Here is a 16,580-nt window from a genome sequence, read left to right on the forward strand (position 1 = left end):
GTAGCAGGTCGAAGTCGCCTACGTTTTGATTCTGGAGCGCCAAATGAGAAGCCAGTAAAAATAACAGTTTTTTCTGTAGCCGCAGTACCTAGGGGGTTTCCCCAGAGGATGGCATTTACATTAAATAAATACATTATTAATTAATAATGATAATCATGATAAGAAGTAAAAAAGAAAAAGAATAAGAAGGAGGAGGAGAAGGAGAAGGAGAAGAAGAGCAGCCTACTGCTGTATCTGTACTGGTTAAAAGGACAAACGTCGTCTGCGTGCATCAACTGTTGCTGTCAGTGTGTCCGGGCCCTTCGCTCACCATCTGAGACTCCTCCTGGCACTTTATCTGGACTTCGTTCAGCATGTCCTCTAGCTTGTGTTTCTGCTGGTCCATCTCCTCCAGCCGGTCCTGGGCATCTTGTTTCTGAGCCTCTAGCTCCTGCAGGCTGGCTGTCTCTCTGTCCAGGTCATTCTGCATCTCCTGAGGGGACAAAAAAACAAAATATGTATCATGTGCCAAAGCTATGATTGGCCAGTGAGCAAGGTGCCCTCACCTGCACCTCTGCACTCTTGTGTCTGATGGCCTCCTCTGTCTCCCTGATGTCCTGCTCCAGAGTGTACTTCTCCCTGACACGCAAAAAAAAAACACACACACAGCCACACACACACACACAGCCACACACACACACACAGCCACACACACGCATAATTAGAACAGAGAAAGAATCATGAACAGCCAGCCCCCTGCTGTGTACACACATGGACATGTCAAGAGTGATGAGACACTGGACTGAGTTTCTATCAAATCCACAATGTCACATGTGTGTGGTGTGTTTGTGTCCTTATATAGAAATATAAAGCAGCACAATATCATTTTGGTACGACTCCGTGAGATGACCTGAGATCCCACCATCTATCCTCTACACACATTAAAGCTAGCTTAAATCGTGTTTTTGGGGTGTCAGACAGATTTATTTTAGGAAAGTTTCGAAGTTAGTCTAAAAACAAAAAATAGTCATGTGCTCAAATGCATATTGAAACAGGATTTGCTTGCTGTAATTATTGCTGCTCCTTTCTTATATTGGCCAGTAAAAGACTTTTAATGTCAGTGATGGGGGACAATAATCCATAATCCTCCTTCTGTGCAAAGATACATTCCAAAATGAATCTGAAGATGCAGTCGTTTAGTACAAATAACCCCTTTGCTTTCCTTCAGTAGAGGAATAATAACAAAAAGGACATTTTGTACCAAACTCTGTTAGACATGCACATGATTTGTCTAACACATAGCCTCATATTAATTCATATAATTATTATTCAAATAAACTGTGAGATGTTCATTTAAGGACTGTAGATTTTGTCCCCATCGCTTACATTAAAATTGATTTGCGAACTGATCTACTAATAGGCAAATCTAAACATATGTGAATCCCGCTGATAACCTTGAGTAAAAAAGTAGGAGGTGGAGCCTGTGCTCCTTCTGAGTGTGTGTCACAGTAGATTAGACAGAAGGCCAGCCCAGAAGCCGGGGTGTTTACCTGAGCGTATTCCACTGGGTAAAGGCAAGAGTGCTGACGCAGCATGGAGAATAAGTGGTGAACAAACAAAAAGTTGATAAAATACACACATCAAAAGAAGAGTGGACGGCTGGCTGGATGGAGTGATGGATGGAAGGAGAGAGCAGTAGGATGAGACAAAGCCAAAGATGAGAAGTGAAGCTCATACATGGGGTGGGCGATATGACTTCAAACATGTTGCATTATTATTTTTATCTATTTTGCGGTGATGTTATTATATCACGGTATTACAAAATTAAAAGGGATGCTCCACTCTAAACATTTTCACTCTATTGGCAATGTAAGGGAACATATCTTAAGAAAGAAAATAAATATTTAAAAAGAACAGATGTGTTTATTGGCTCCAAATAAGAATGAAAATGAGGTTTAGACCTGCATGTGTTTTGGAAGGAAGCGCCTGCACCATGATCTAAATGCCATGTGATTCAGCTGTTCAGTTGTCTTATAGTCTATGTGTGCGAGTAACCTAGTTCATAGGGAGTCGTTTCTCCCTCGTCCTTGTGTGTGTGCTATAACCAAAACAAGTGTATTGTCTTATCGCGGTAAAGAAGGTATTGCAAAAATCCACGTCGTGGCCGAACGTGACGGGGATGAAACCGGTCCACCTCCCACCCGTAGCTCATCAGTGTTTGATACCGCATGTTTCCTTTTCATGTGTGCATTTTATCACAGAAAAAGGGTTGGACCATGGTTCATACAGAGTAACTTCTGCAGCTGTGTCCACCATCATTGCACACCTTTTTGTAAGGGACATTCCCCTTCAATGCAAACACTAACCCGTCAGTCTCATGAGCGGTACAGACACTGAGGTAGGGCTGCACAATTAATCGAATTTTAATCGCGATCACGATTTTGGCTGCCACAATTAAATGAGCATGATCGTCAGCGATATTGACCTTTAAAATGCGTGCTCTGCTACATATCGAATCAAGTGCTTCCTCAAATAACAGTCAGCCAACCACCAGGGGGAGAACGAGATGGGATGTCATGCGCGCACCCTGTAGAAGTAGAAGAAGTAGAAGAGTAGAGAGACGGGAGCTTGAAGGACAAGTACGGCATGTCACAGCATGTCACGTCTGTCACTACATGGTCGCGCATTTACAAGTCCCCTGCTCTCTGTATCGCGCACAGCGGTGTTCCGCACGCACGATGCAACAGTCGCTCTCCTGCGAGTAGCACCCTAAGGTCCGGTAACTGGTCATTAATGAATAATCGTGATAAATAATCGTGATCTCAATATTGATCAAAATAATCGTGATTACGATTTTGGCCATAATCGTGCAGCCCTCACTGAGGGTTTCACTCAAGACACACTGGGACGTGCTTGGTTATTGAGGCCTTCCTATGGCTCGCACTCATACATCACTCAGTGGAGCTCAGATGATTGGTTGGTTTGATTTCTAGGTGAGAAAAAACTAAGCAGGATCAACCATATAGCATTTCAGTAAAATGAATTGCCATTTATGGGAGAAAGGAGTAACACAATTATTAAAGCAATTAGATCAAGTCTTGTAGAAGCAGGCTGGCCTCCTGTGACACAATAAGATATTGAATGGTCTATTTTGACCATGCTGTATTATCTTTTTCAGTCTCTTCGAGAAGAGACAGATTTGAAATCTCTGGCCTTAATTGCATTGAGTTTGGACATAGTAACATGACATCTCAAGCAGCTAAAGCTGAAAACAATATGCGTATTCAGATTAAGGCTGAAGCCAACAAGTCTTCTTTGTGTCTTCTTTTGTCAGTCGTACAGCCAGCTTACAGGTGCAATGCCGCCAACAGCTGGATGGGTGTGGCAAAGTAGAGCATTACGAATTGTAACGAGTGTGGGTTAAGCGTTCTGTGTGTTAAAGGTAATGAGATTTCAAAAGAAGTCAAAGATTCTGAGACACTGAAGTTTTCTGTCATGTAAAAACAAACTACACTGGAGTTAAGGACTGGCAGTGACATCTAGCTTTTTAGTCTTGGAGATGTAACGTCACATGAGAAGCTTTTCCTTTTACAAAACATAACAACAATGACGGTAAATTAAAAAAGGCGACTAAATAAACACACAGTGGCACTTTGTGTCCGCCAACCGTAGTGGTGGACTTTGGTAGGATTCTTATGTCGGCATAAGCCCCGACTGAAAAAGTACTGCAAGTGAAAAAAATAGTGCTGTGATAGTTTGTATGAAACCTCTGAACTATATTCTAAAAAATATATATATATATATTGGAAAGATATTGGATCATCAAATGCTTTTTAAGGTGAACTAATCTTCCTTATTTAAAGCTTCTCTATGGAGAAGCTTTAAGAAGAACATATATATTATATATTAATCAGAGCATCCATATATAATATATATGTAAACATATAGTGGAGTAATGTTTTCCTGAGCAGAGCTGCCGCACCGCACTGCTCTCATACAGTGTTTACCCCCCCCCAGGGAAACAGCTGTGTCTTATCGTTACTATGGAAAGTGAGAAGAGAAGCCTGGATGCGGATGAAGACGATGGATGAGAGAGAAGCTCATGTTAGAGGTTAACAGGAGGTGTGTCGGCTGCTGAACAGTTTTGGCAGAACTCAAAGCTTTGACACAGACCATGACCGAGTGCATTCATCGTAGTGAACAAGGAAACTGCATTTTGCAAATGTCGAGGCAATTACTACCTGATAAAAAGCATGCAAAGGCCTACACTGTTGCTATGGTTACTGCAATAAGTATCGGCTTAATGAGATGTTCTACAAAATAAAAGCTATACTGTCGGTATTGTTGGTTACCTCTGCAGCTGTGCTATCTCCTGGCTGATGTCGTCCAGCTCCTTGACGCCAGTGAACTCCCCTGAACCCACTGAACTGGAGCTGTCCTGTAGAGAGAGAGAGAGAGAGAGAAATGGAGAGAGGGAAGACAAAAAAAAGGGTTGGCAAAGTGAACCTTATTTTGGTGAGAGAAGTGAAGCGGGATAATGAAATGGTACCAACGGAGCCATGGCAGAACCAGGCCGAAGGTGAGGAGGAGGAAGAAGAGGAGAAGAGAGGATAGGAGAGAAACCAGCGCTCGATAAGAGGAGCAGCACAGAGTGGGCGGGGGCGGGGTCAGTCACCAACATGTGGAGGGGGGAGGTGTCACCACCACTGACAAACTGCTGAGGTAAGGAAAGATTGTGGATGTTGCTATTTTATGTATCAAATGAAGCCCTCTGAGAATGTTGAAAAGGTTTTCATGAAGGTGGTTTTCAAAAAAGTTCCAGTATTTTCTCCACGTGCATTTGTTAGTGACGTTAACCCAACAATATGGAGACAAATAAAAAAACGTACAAGCTATTCTCTTCATCAAACTCAAACTGTTATGATTTTAAAAGATTCTCGGTTGCAAACTACAAGCGAGCGATCTCGAATCTTCCCTTGATCAGCAGACAGTTGACAGTGTGAGACAATGTCACTGCACTGAAATGGAGAGAAAAGTCAAATGCTTTCCAGTAATCAGCCTGAACGGCCGGTTACTGAAAGCATTTCCAGTTTAATACAGCGTCGGTCCATGTTACCTACCCACAACTTCAACATTAAGGCCTGAGAGAGGAGGAAGAGGGGGAAGTTAGACACATCAGCGGTGAAAAAAAGTTGGGATAAGAGAAGAACAGTGGGCGTAAATATCTTTGATACAGTCGCTTGCAAGTGTTTTTCCTCCACTTTTGTTGCATTACAATGTGGAATTTAAATGGTTTGTTATTTGGATTGTAACTGATGGACCTGCTCAAAATACTCAAAATTGGTGAAGTGAAAAAAAAAAATGGGCTTAAAAACATTCTATAAAAAATACAATATATATGCATGCACCACAAAAAAATTATCTTCACATATTACATAAAATAAAAATGTAAATTATAAATCCATCAATTTGAATTAAGAATAAAACTGTAAAAACACCAAGCGGGTGAACACATTAACAGAGCACTGTATAATTGATTCACCTCTCCTCAATCTTTACATTTACATGTCTTTGTTGGTCACATTCTCAAGTCGTCTTCCACCAAATACGCAGATTTTTGCAGATTGGGAAATTGGTACAGCTCAAGGAACAGGACGTCTAGCAGACACATCTGAACAGCTTCATGCACAAATGTACCCAGAGCAGGACAAACGTGAGAGAAGTATTGACTCACCCGTCTCATCTCAGACAGAGCCGCCATCTCTGATCCCACCGGGGTCATGTATCCTGACAAGCTCTGCAGCCAGAAAGAAATCACTTAGCCAATGACAATGATGATAAACTGTTTCCACTCACGTCAACAGAGACCGAACATTTTGAGACACAAAAAGCCACCTGCACAAAGCACGTTCCTTGTTCTTTTTCTGTGTTATCTAACATTAGTATTGTGCATGCTGTGAAGACAAACATAATGGTCATACAACCATACTGACAACAAGGGAAAAAGCTAGATCAACACTTCTAAGGAGCCCTGGACGATAAGAGATATGTAATACATAGATACAGGCGTCCCACTCAGCTGTAGTAACCATGAAGTGTGTGTGAGGGACCTACAGGCACAGGAGTGCTTCTCTCTGAGGGGGGGATCATGTCGGCTGTCAGGGCCTGTGGAGGGTCCACACCCTTGCTGACTTTCTGCTGGATGAGATACATGGCGAGGGCGAACTGCTCCCTGGTCAGCTTGCCTATCTGCCTGGTGTCTGCCAGAGCCCTATAGGGAGGAGCAGACATTCAGCAGAGAAAAGAATCAAGCCTCTGCTCACCTCAAGAAATCATTTGCAAGAAATCAATTTAAACATTAGACATTTTGTGGCTTAAATATATTGCACACCAAAAGTTTACCAACACTGTTGCTGACTTGTATTTGAATGCGTATCCTGAATGAGAACAATCAAACTAAATCCACTCTATCCTAACTTGCTTGTTCAAAGTCACCTCAGACACATTTTTTGGTCCGATTTCCTGACGTATTTCCTCAATTTGCTTCCCGTAACATCTCTAAAAACAGATTGTTCCTTAATGATCAGAACACCAGACCCAAGAGAGACAGTTCTCCTGAGCTACTGAGCAGCCAACATGAACAACCCAGACGGGCTGTCTGCAGAAACTGAGCTGGAAGCAATGAATCAAGCCGTTTGGGTTAAAGAAACATGGCCTGGCCTCGGTCATCTGAAGAACTGACACTGGTTAGCAGACTCATTTCCATTAAGCACTTAAGGATGAGTGACATCTGTCAGAAACTCACAGGGTGTCACATTTGACCTCTGACCTGTTGAGAATCATACATCTTTTGTGAAGCATTTCTGACACTGGTAGATCTAAAAGGTACCACTTTCTAAAAAGGCACCCTTTCCAACCAACAGCTTCATCAATGGTTTTATAGATCTGTTGTAAGCCAACTTTTGGGTTGCCAGGTTGTGAAAATCCCCTGAGTGACTAGACCAAATGGCCACTTACTTTTGGTATAGTGCAAATTTCAGCCTACCATATGTGGGCCAGGAGGTTCTGAGAGAGTCCAGAGTGCATGAAGATCTCCTTCACTTCATGTCCGCTGACAAACCCGTCCAGATCAGCATCGGTCTTCAGGAAGATGTCGTCATAGCGACCGCGGTCTGACACTGGGACCACCCAGTTCAGCGAATGCTGAGACAGAGGCAGAGGCATGCGTTTGGTGCTAGTGTTCTACAAAAGGTTACTTCTACAGAGATCTATTCCATTACGGGTCAATGTGGTTCTTCTCAGGAGATCATTTCCCAGGTTATTATCACACCCCAGAGAAATAAACCTCCTAGAGAGCTCCCCTTCTTCAAGAAATAAACTGTTAACACACTGTGGAAGTCCAAAAGGCTTGGTGAGCAATGAAGCAATTAATTTAATAGAAAATCAGTAAAACTAAGCCGAGGTACGAACTGAACCGTGACCTCCGGGTACCGCCGCATCCCTACTTTGTGTAGAACCCTTCAGTGAATAACCGGCTGTGGTCGGGTTTGTGCTCTCTATGCATGCTGGTGTCTGACCTCATCAACAATAGTTTGAGAGGGAAGAACCTCCATACAATCAGAGTGCATCTGTACTACGAACAACTCCAACAGAGTGGTACGTCTTCTCTCTAGCAGGTTGCGTCAATTCAGAAGTTGCATTCTCCCGGTTCATTTTTTGTTCATATCATATCCATAATTTAAGTGTTGAACCATTATTTTATGTAGTAGCTTGTAAATAATAAGGTGTATCAGATGTAGTTGTTTCAATGTGTCAGATACACATTCAATACACATAAGTACATAAAAGTATTATTGTGTTTTTACTGATTGAGGCGTAGCATGTCAGTGTAGTGTATTACCTGTCCAGACTTGAGTGTGTGTTTGGGCGACAGGCTGCCAGTGCTGTTGAGGGAGTTCATGCTGCCATGGGAGGGTGTGGAGCGTAGCGAGTCTTTTGGTGGGGGGGGGCTTGCGGGGAGTCCAGGCATAGAGCCAGCCACCGAGCCCAGACTCTTCTTCCTCTTAGACGGAGGGATGAGGGCCGAGGGGAGGAGTGCAGGAACAGGCTCCTTCTCCAGGGCACGGTACACCAGGTGCATGGCCTAGGGGAGCACACTGCTGTTAATGCACACTCACCGGCTGCATATACTGTAGAGCCTTTAGACAACAGAACATGTTCAGACACAAGTTAGAATATTGAGCACTGACACCAATCTAATATTTTATCCATCTGTATTTTGCCTTTTGTTTCCTCTTCTTTAGTACATCTTCTTAGAGTACCTGGAGTCATTGGGCTTTTCATGTCCTGCAACAGACACCCTTGTGAAATGGTAAATGGACTTATACTGGTAAAGCATTTTTAGTCTTCCGACCACTCAAAGCACTTTTACACTACATGTCATTCACCCATTCACAGCCATTAATACACCTGCCCATCAGAACCAACTAATCCTTCACACCCAATCACACCTTCGGGAGCAATTTGGGGGAAAATTTGTCTTGCAAGGACACGTCGACATGGACTGGAGGAGCCGTGGATCAAACCGCCGATCTTGTAAATTGAAGGCCGACCTGCTCGACCTTCTCAGCCACAGCCCAGGTGACCATATCTCCAACACACAACCTGTCAAACCTCGACATGTCTGAGCTACAGCAGCAGCAGACCACGCTGTCTTGTTAGCCACTGCTGTTGGCTAAGCACAGGAAACTGAAGGGGCAGTTTGCATAAACGTTTCCTCGTCTGGCATATCTCAATGTCTGCTGACACAGGCATAATGCAGCTTCAGAGTATGACGTCAACAACATGGGTCCTACCCACTGTTAAGATGTTGTATGAAATAAATTGGAAACAGAGTGTCCATTTATTCACAGTTATTTCAGGCTACAGAGAATCAAAAAGACATATCGTAACAAGGAAGAAGATAACACTCACCACTGCAAACTCATCTCTGTCCAGATGGCCATCTTTATCAATGTCACTCAGGTCCCAAACCTAACAGCAAGAAATACACATGAGGACAGTAATAGAAATGATAAGAGTGACTAAACTACTACACATTTCATTTCATTACCACAAACCCATGTTTGACAATCCATCGCTCAATATAACCGTTTTACCTGACACCATTTCATTCATGTCACTTCTTATTTATGTGAAACAGAACACATTTCTTTCTGACTTGAGTAGTTTCATCTTCAATCATGGAACCAACAAGCCCAATATAAACATAATACAAGCGACCAAACTTGAAGTCAATACCTTCCCGAGAACATCCAGAGGTAGCTTGGAGTTGATGAGGACTGGTTTGACCTTCTCTCCCGACAGCAGGCCATTGACTGGAGCCAAACTCTCAAAGATCCCATCAAATTTACTCTTCTCCTCGTGCTACAAAGACAAACACACAGCAGTTATGTAAAAAGCCTGATTTAAAAATGTTAGACTGTCTGAGGCTGACTCGCTCTTTTGACCTGATGGAAGAGCTCAAGCTTATTCACAAACTCAATGGTTGACTCAACTGCAATCTGGGAGACCCAACAATACCGATATGTAAGAGATAAAAACATTTCATGTAGTAAGCGCGACATTTTACAGTGTAAAAAAATAAACTTGTTAGTGCTTTCTGCTGGAATAATACTAATATATCAGTGTTAGTACTGTCGTAAGTACTGTAGTAATATCTATGTTTATATGCTGTCATCAAAAGCTAAGAAAATGGGGAGTGCATACATTCGTATTTTAATAAATAAAAAATATCAATGGCCCATGTCATCTGGAAATATCCAGTCAATACTCAGTCAGTAGTTGTTAAAATGGTCTTTTGGACTCTCAAAAATAAACAGAGCTTGTGAAATTGAATTTATTTCTCCTTAGTCTTTCTGACTTGATGAGAAACATCTCTAATGACTGCTTCATCCTACTGTGTGTGTGTGTGTGTGTGTGTGTGTGTGTGTGTGTGTGTGTGTGTGTGTGTGTGTTTGTGTGTGTGTGTGTTTCAACACACCCTGACAGCCCAGTGTAATTCTCCGGAGGCGGATGCTGTGCTGCTTAGAGACGGACTGCTGCTGTCCTTCTGAAATCAGACAAACAAAGATGGCTGCCACAGAACTGTTACATGATCGCACACACATCTTCTCTCAGAATGAGCTTTTGATACAAAATGTAATAACATTGTAACATAATGTAGTATAATTATATAAAGTATTATAAAAAATATCTCCAGCTTTGATATGAATTCCATGTAAATGTCAATATTCTGAAAAACAAAAATGTTACACAAAGAATTTGTGTATTTGAGCTTCGATGATGAAGTCCTACTCACAAACTTGGGGGGCGGGATCGTGAGGTTGAGGCTGGACAGACTAACTTCCTGACCGCTCTGGGCACAGGCCACCAGCCGCAGAGCTACGTAAAACCCCTGAGACAGAAAACACTCAGTGTCATTCTCTACATGAGATAAGCAACGCTGACGTAGCACCACAAAGGCATGCATCGCCTGTCATACATTAACACCATTGCTGAGGAACTAGAAAAAGAATATACAAGGCAATGTTTACATAAATATCTATCTTTGCCTGGAGAGGCTCATGTTTCCTGGTTTACCCTTTTGCAGTTCAAAAGGCTTTGAACATGTTGGGGCATTATTACAACTGGGGTTAGCTCATAAGATCAACTTGTAGACATTTGGTTAATTTAAGTACTTTTGCATAATTGCAGCCACATTAATTCCCCCTTTTCTCTGATAGTACACTCAGCACATTATCAAAGACAGAGCACTGTTCTAATCCCTACCTGTTTGTCCAGATAGCCTTTACCATCGGGATCGGCCAAATCCCAGATCTGAAACACAACAAACACACACGCAGCATTACAGACTGAATGAGATCTAATAGTGGGCCTGTGTTTATTGATATTCTATCTGTTTTTAAGCTAAATATGTCCACAAATCAATTTTTGAGTATTTTTATGTTAAAATTCCTCTTTTGTCAACAGTGACATCAGCAGATGTGTTGATGATGTGGCGATCACAAAGACAATAAAATCATTCCCCGATCAGAAAGCTTGAATAAATGGAGGGTTGAGGGCGCTTAGCCAGAGCCAAAGAATAGCCAAGTCAGGTGACAAGGAAGCCTGAAAGCTGGCATCAAGGAGGAATACTGGAGGCGTGAGGAGACCTCAACACCAACAACACTAAAGACATGTGGCAGGAGATCCACAATGTCAAAGGCTACAAAGGCAGGAGCGCCCTGCCTGACATGTATACAGACAACCATTCACGTCTTTGGACTGTGGGAGGAATACGGAGAAGCTGGAGAGACGCGCGCTGACACGGGGAGAACATGCCAGCTCCACACAGAAGGGCCGTCCAGCCCGGGATCCAACCCCTCTGGCTGTGAGGCGCAGAGTGCAGCCCCATGAAATACATTAAGAGTGGAAAAGTGTTAATCAATCAAAAAGTAAACTGGACAGAAGCACATGCCGTCATCGTTTCCTGGTTGTTGTGCTGTGCGTGTGAGTGTGTGCATGTGGAATAGTAAGATGTCATGCTGACATGGCTAATGAAGCTACTTAGTTTCATCCGTTTCCTGTGGAGCATTTATCTTTATCAATCTTTAAGCCCTTTAACCAATCTTTACGCTGTTTGAGTGAATTAAATAAAAAGCGTTTTACAATATTCTGAAATAATCATGTCGGACTCTGACTTCCCACGGTTCTTTCAATTTGAGTGAAATTTTGTACAGATACAGCAGAAAGTCTAAAGGCAGTGGGCACCACACGAGCATAGGGGTACAGACGTCTCCTGACTGCAGAGGCAGGAATGGATATCTATGGAGGCAGTAATGCTCACTGATAGATCAGCGATTGAAAGAGAGGAAGACTGAAATCCAATGTAATCTATGTGGCGGAACTGCCATGAGGAGTCAAATGAACTACTTACATTTCCAGTTTCTCAGATGTGAAATTTTCCCATTAAATTATAGTAAGTCGAACATTTGAAGGTTTTGGGAGTGTTGGTCGGATAACACATCTGATGACATCGCCTTGTGCCCTTAATTAATGTGTGGCCATTTCTCACTATTTTCTTATGTTTTATAGGATCGAGTAAATAGTCTGCAAATGAATTTTGAATGAAAATAATCATTAGATGCAGACCTACAATGTGTTTCATGGAGGTAAGAAATGCATTACACCTGTTTAAGTCCATCTGGTATTAAATAGAATTTTGTCTGCTAACATCTGTAGATCACTTGTCCTTTGAAAAAAATAATCAGAAACCAAAAGGGAGGAATGCAATTCTATTCAGGTATCCGTCTACATAGATGGTAAACTTGTTTCCATTCAACCAATCAAATGGCTTCATTTCAAACTGTATTTGCATAAAGCAGTAAAGTCAGAGTCCTGTCATAGACAAGAGGCTGCAGTCTGCTACACCACTCATTCTCAAAGTGGGGTCCGTGGCACTCTGCAAAATAATTTGATTTGAATTATAAAATTGTGCTGCATCATCAAAAAGTGCATATCTACAAATGGGGAGCAGTATTACAAGCATATTGTGTCCATTACTCCCTGGCTTCTAAGAGTACAAATGATAGCATGCATTGGCGTAACTGCTGTTATGATTATGAGCCGGTCTTTGGCATATTTCCTCCGCTGTAAGGGATCCCTGGCCCCAAAGAAGTTTAGGAACCCCAGTGCTACAAAACATACGTGGATGTTATTCCATTCATTATTTCTAAACAGGACAGATGGTCTCGGATCTGTTTCTGGATCAGTTCGCTCAGCTGAATGTCATTTTATTTAAGTAGTTTATTAGACAAAACTTCCTGAAAAAGTAACAACCAGTCATCTGGTTCTTTGTCAGTTCAATCAATTTGCACATTCATTTGTGATGTTGACGTGTTCGTTGAAGCTTTCACCCAAAACACAAACTGTTCGCCATGGTCTCTACAAGTGAAGCAAAAATAAGAAATATTACTGATGCAACAGATATAATATTGATCTCGATGTACACGGTTCACTGTCCATATTTTTAATGTCCAAAAGTGGTCGCCACTGATGACAAACCAAGGCCAAGAATTGGTTGCAAATTTCTAAAAATTGTTGCCAATGGTAACGTGGCAACTAGTGGTGTAACGGATCGTTGATGATCCGTACGGGCCCCCCCCTCACGGTTCAGCACATGTGAACCGTGGATTATTTACAGTTTGACGTTAACCATCACAGTGTGAAATTAAGTTTTACTGACATCGTTATCTGTAAATATTCAGCAAAATATGCGATCAGGACATCATTGATGCTTTCTAGTCGCCGATCTGATAATGTTACATTGTAAACAACCACTGTGTGTGTAAAATGACCAGAGGAGCGCTGGTAACGTGGCTAATGGACACCCAACAAAGGTTACATTCACTTACATTATGATGCGTTCAGGCTCTGTTCAGTGAAAATGAGTATTGAGTGAAGGTAAATTATAACGTTACGATGATGTCTTCACATGATCTCGTAAAATGTAGTGTTGGTGAGAAACTTGAACAAATCCAGTTGTTTGAAGGAGATGATTTTACAACAACATAAATGTAGATTAGAGATGAATTATGACCTGTTTACACTAGAATTAAAACTACTAATGACAATGACAAGATTTGTTTTTATAAATACAATCTTTTATTTCCTAATCATTGGAATTGTGTTTCTTTATGAATAAAACAAGATAAATGACTTTAACAAAGTTAAAGGATAACGTTTAGAATGTCTGATGGTTTACAGACTTCAGAGCGGTTGAAATGATGTTTGGGACGGTGGCAAAAAAAGCCTGGAGCCTTGTAGACCAGCTGCTATAATCAAATAACAAAGAGATCATCACTGATTTGCAAGTAGTATTAGCCGCAAAAAAACATGATCAGGGGTCTCTAAAAGTTATATTTGCTCCCTTTTTTCTTTTGTGCTGATCCGATCCGTGACTCTGATCCGCGATACGATATGGACCATGAGTGTTCTGATCCGATGCACCACTAGTAGCAAGCCTCCCTGTGGAGCCCTGTACAGCCCATTGGTAACAATGTCACTGTAATTGCATCAACATTAATCTGTTAATCTTCTCCCCAGAAAAATCAACAACAGCCGCAGCAGCTAGCGCTCATAGCCGTTACAACCCAAAGCATGTGAGAGAGTAGAAATCTGTCCCAAGATGCAACACAGGTCCATCCAGAGTGGATGATACAAAAGTGATGATACATACATTAATATTCCAACAACACCCACTCAGGTTAAATCCAAGGTCCACTATGTTTCAGTTCTCTCTCTCTCTCTCTCTCCTCTCTCTCTCCCCTCTCTCTCCCCTCTCTGCCCCCCCCCCCCCCGACTACCTTCAAGTGCGAAAGTGTGCGCTACTATTTAGAATGAAAAAGACAATAAGTTTTCACTCCACAAGCGAAGCATTGGTTTAAACAACAGAGATGTCAACTAAACCACTTTTGATTGCATTTCTGTACAAATCTATGCTTACATACTACATGTATCATTTTACACTCCAACACACCAATAGTTCACTGTGTAACAAAGTCATGTGCAATAGATACACACAGTTACACACTCATCTGTGCAGTTGCTTTAGTCCTGATTCTGTTTTATCTACTCATTTATCTGACTGTGAAAAAACAGGGGCCCCTTATTGATTTGAATGAGGCCAGTCTGGCTGGCCAGCAGGGGGTAACAAAGCAGAGGAAGATGGCTATTAAAAAATAAATTGATAAGATGATTTGCACCAGATTCGGGTTGGGTCACTTGTTATACAAACGTTGCAGTTTTCTACCATTTTAAAGCTGCAATAACTGACTATTTTGCCACTTGGGGCAACAAAAGAAGCAGTAAAACACAAAGTCAAGTTGATCTATTATTCATGTAATAATACTGATGAAGCTTAAAATCATCGTTTATGATTTAAAAATCGCTCAGCGTTCCAATAATATGATTAGTCTGATGCAATTTAAGGCCTGCAAATAAATCAGAGATGAGCTCTGTAAAAATAACACACTGCTCTTTTGGGCAGCAGACTGGCATAGCCACAGACCAGAGGTTCACCCTTCAGTCCACTATGAACACAGCAAGCCCAGTTAAGATCCACAAACTGCTGTACAAAACAAACGCACCTCTCCAGCTCTATGTGAAATAACAAACCATCATCAGCCATTACTTTTGCCACTACCTACCTTTCCCAATGTGATGTCAGGGAGTCCAGACTTCTTTAAGAACAAGGCAGCTTCCGTTGGTCCCACTCTCCCTGTATTCCCAGGGTCCACCTTGGAACAAACACACACACAGTTAAAATGTATTAGAATATTTGCATCATTCATGCTTCCATCTCGTAATTACCAATAAAGGAACGTACCTGTCTGTAATAGGTGTCATATACAGGGTTCCCACTCGACAGCTGTGGCAGAGAGAGAATGTCATTGCACTAGAAATCATCCCCCATGCACTTCTCTCCACTAGTGAGGTTCCTTCTAGAAGCACTGAGCGCATGTTAGCTTAAAATAACCCGCCTCGTTCACCAAAACACTGACTGAAACGTCTAGCCAATCCTCACGTTATAGTTCTTATTCAAACACTCTTTTAACGCTAATGTCAGTTCTGCTGAAAGCGCCCAGCCCCACAGTTCATTAGAAGGCATCACAACACAGCTGCATTACCATGTTATGTGACTGTTGCGCAACCATAGATGACAATAATCGCTACCGTGGCTGCTCTTCAGCCTCAACATTAATGTGGGTCTCCGGTGAACATGGAAACTAGAGAGCCAACTCACCGCAGCGGCATTAATCGAGGCTTAGCCCGGGTTAGCTGGGGTTAGCCTACTGTATAGCCTGCCTTCTAGCCTCACGAGCATAGACTGTGTATAAGAAGCTCACGAGCGTGTTTATCTCCATCCTCACACTGCTTGGCATCAAGGCTAGGCTAGCTAAGGGTTTGCTAGCGAAAGGACTAGGCGTTATAATAGTTTACAGTGCTTTCTTAAATATACACGCGCGTGCCAGCCTGTCCCTAACATTGCATACAGTGTACACGGTGCTTGTTACGTTTAAATGTATAATTAATGCGTTAATTGTATGTTACGTCGTATGTAAATAGCTACACGGCTAGCTTTCCTCTAGCTGAGGCTAACAACCCGCTACCTAACGGTACTTGAAATGGGCCTTAATCGACCGGCTGACTGCCTTATTTCTAGCTGCATTTCAAAGCGAGTTCGTGTTGCATTCAAACTCATATTAAAAATCACAATGTCACGTGTAAGGCACACTGTGCCGTGCTATTAAATAGCTGAGACTTCAGGTGAAGTGTAGAGTCGTAAATCGCTGCATCTTTACCTGGGTGAGAGATGTGAGAGCTGCCATCTTCCCTGTTGCTGCGGGAACGCGCCCTCTCTCTCTCTCTCTCTCTCTTCTCTCTCGCCCTCCCTCTCTCTCGCCAAGGCAACACTCCCCTTAGCAGACAAACCCATGCCTCACAATACGGGAACAGAATGCTGTCAAAACTCCTCTCAATAACTTGTTGTTCTGCAAAAT

The 16,580-nt window shown here is 42.2% G+C and overlaps 1 protein-coding gene across 1 annotated transcript in view; it reads right to left on the bottom strand.

The window, feature by feature from the left end:
- The window catches only part of eps15l1a (epidermal growth factor receptor pathway substrate 15-like 1a), a gene marked incomplete at its 5' end in the record, with an annotated part of 40,251 nt that extends 23,842 nt beyond the window's left edge, over nt 1–16,409 (bottom strand). The window contains 14 exons of the mRNA XM_079157717.1: nt 311–472; nt 546–618; nt 4,332–4,417; nt 6,094–6,250; nt 7,025–7,182; nt 7,880–8,122; nt 8,953–9,012; nt 9,280–9,405; nt 10,022–10,090; nt 10,340–10,435; nt 10,810–10,857; nt 15,228–15,317; nt 15,407–15,448; nt 16,383–16,409. Of these exons, the coding sequence (XP_079013843.1) occupies nt 311–472; nt 546–618; nt 4,332–4,417; nt 6,094–6,250; nt 7,025–7,182; nt 7,880–8,122; nt 8,953–9,012; nt 9,280–9,405; nt 10,022–10,090; nt 10,340–10,435; nt 10,810–10,857; nt 15,228–15,317; nt 15,407–15,448; nt 16,383–16,409 (1,437 nt within the window). The remainder of the gene's footprint in view (nt 1–310; nt 473–545; nt 619–4,331; nt 4,418–6,093; nt 6,251–7,024; nt 7,183–7,879; nt 8,123–8,952; nt 9,013–9,279; nt 9,406–10,021; nt 10,091–10,339; nt 10,436–10,809; nt 10,858–15,227; nt 15,318–15,406; nt 15,449–16,382) is intronic.
- Between the last annotated feature and the right edge of the window lie 171 nt (nt 16,410–16,580).

The sequence above is a fragment of the Pholis gunnellus genome (assembly GCF_910591455.1).
Source record: "Pholis gunnellus genome assembly, chromosome: 4".
Taxonomy (NCBI): Eukaryota; Metazoa; Chordata; class Actinopteri; order Perciformes; family Pholidae; genus Pholis; species Pholis gunnellus.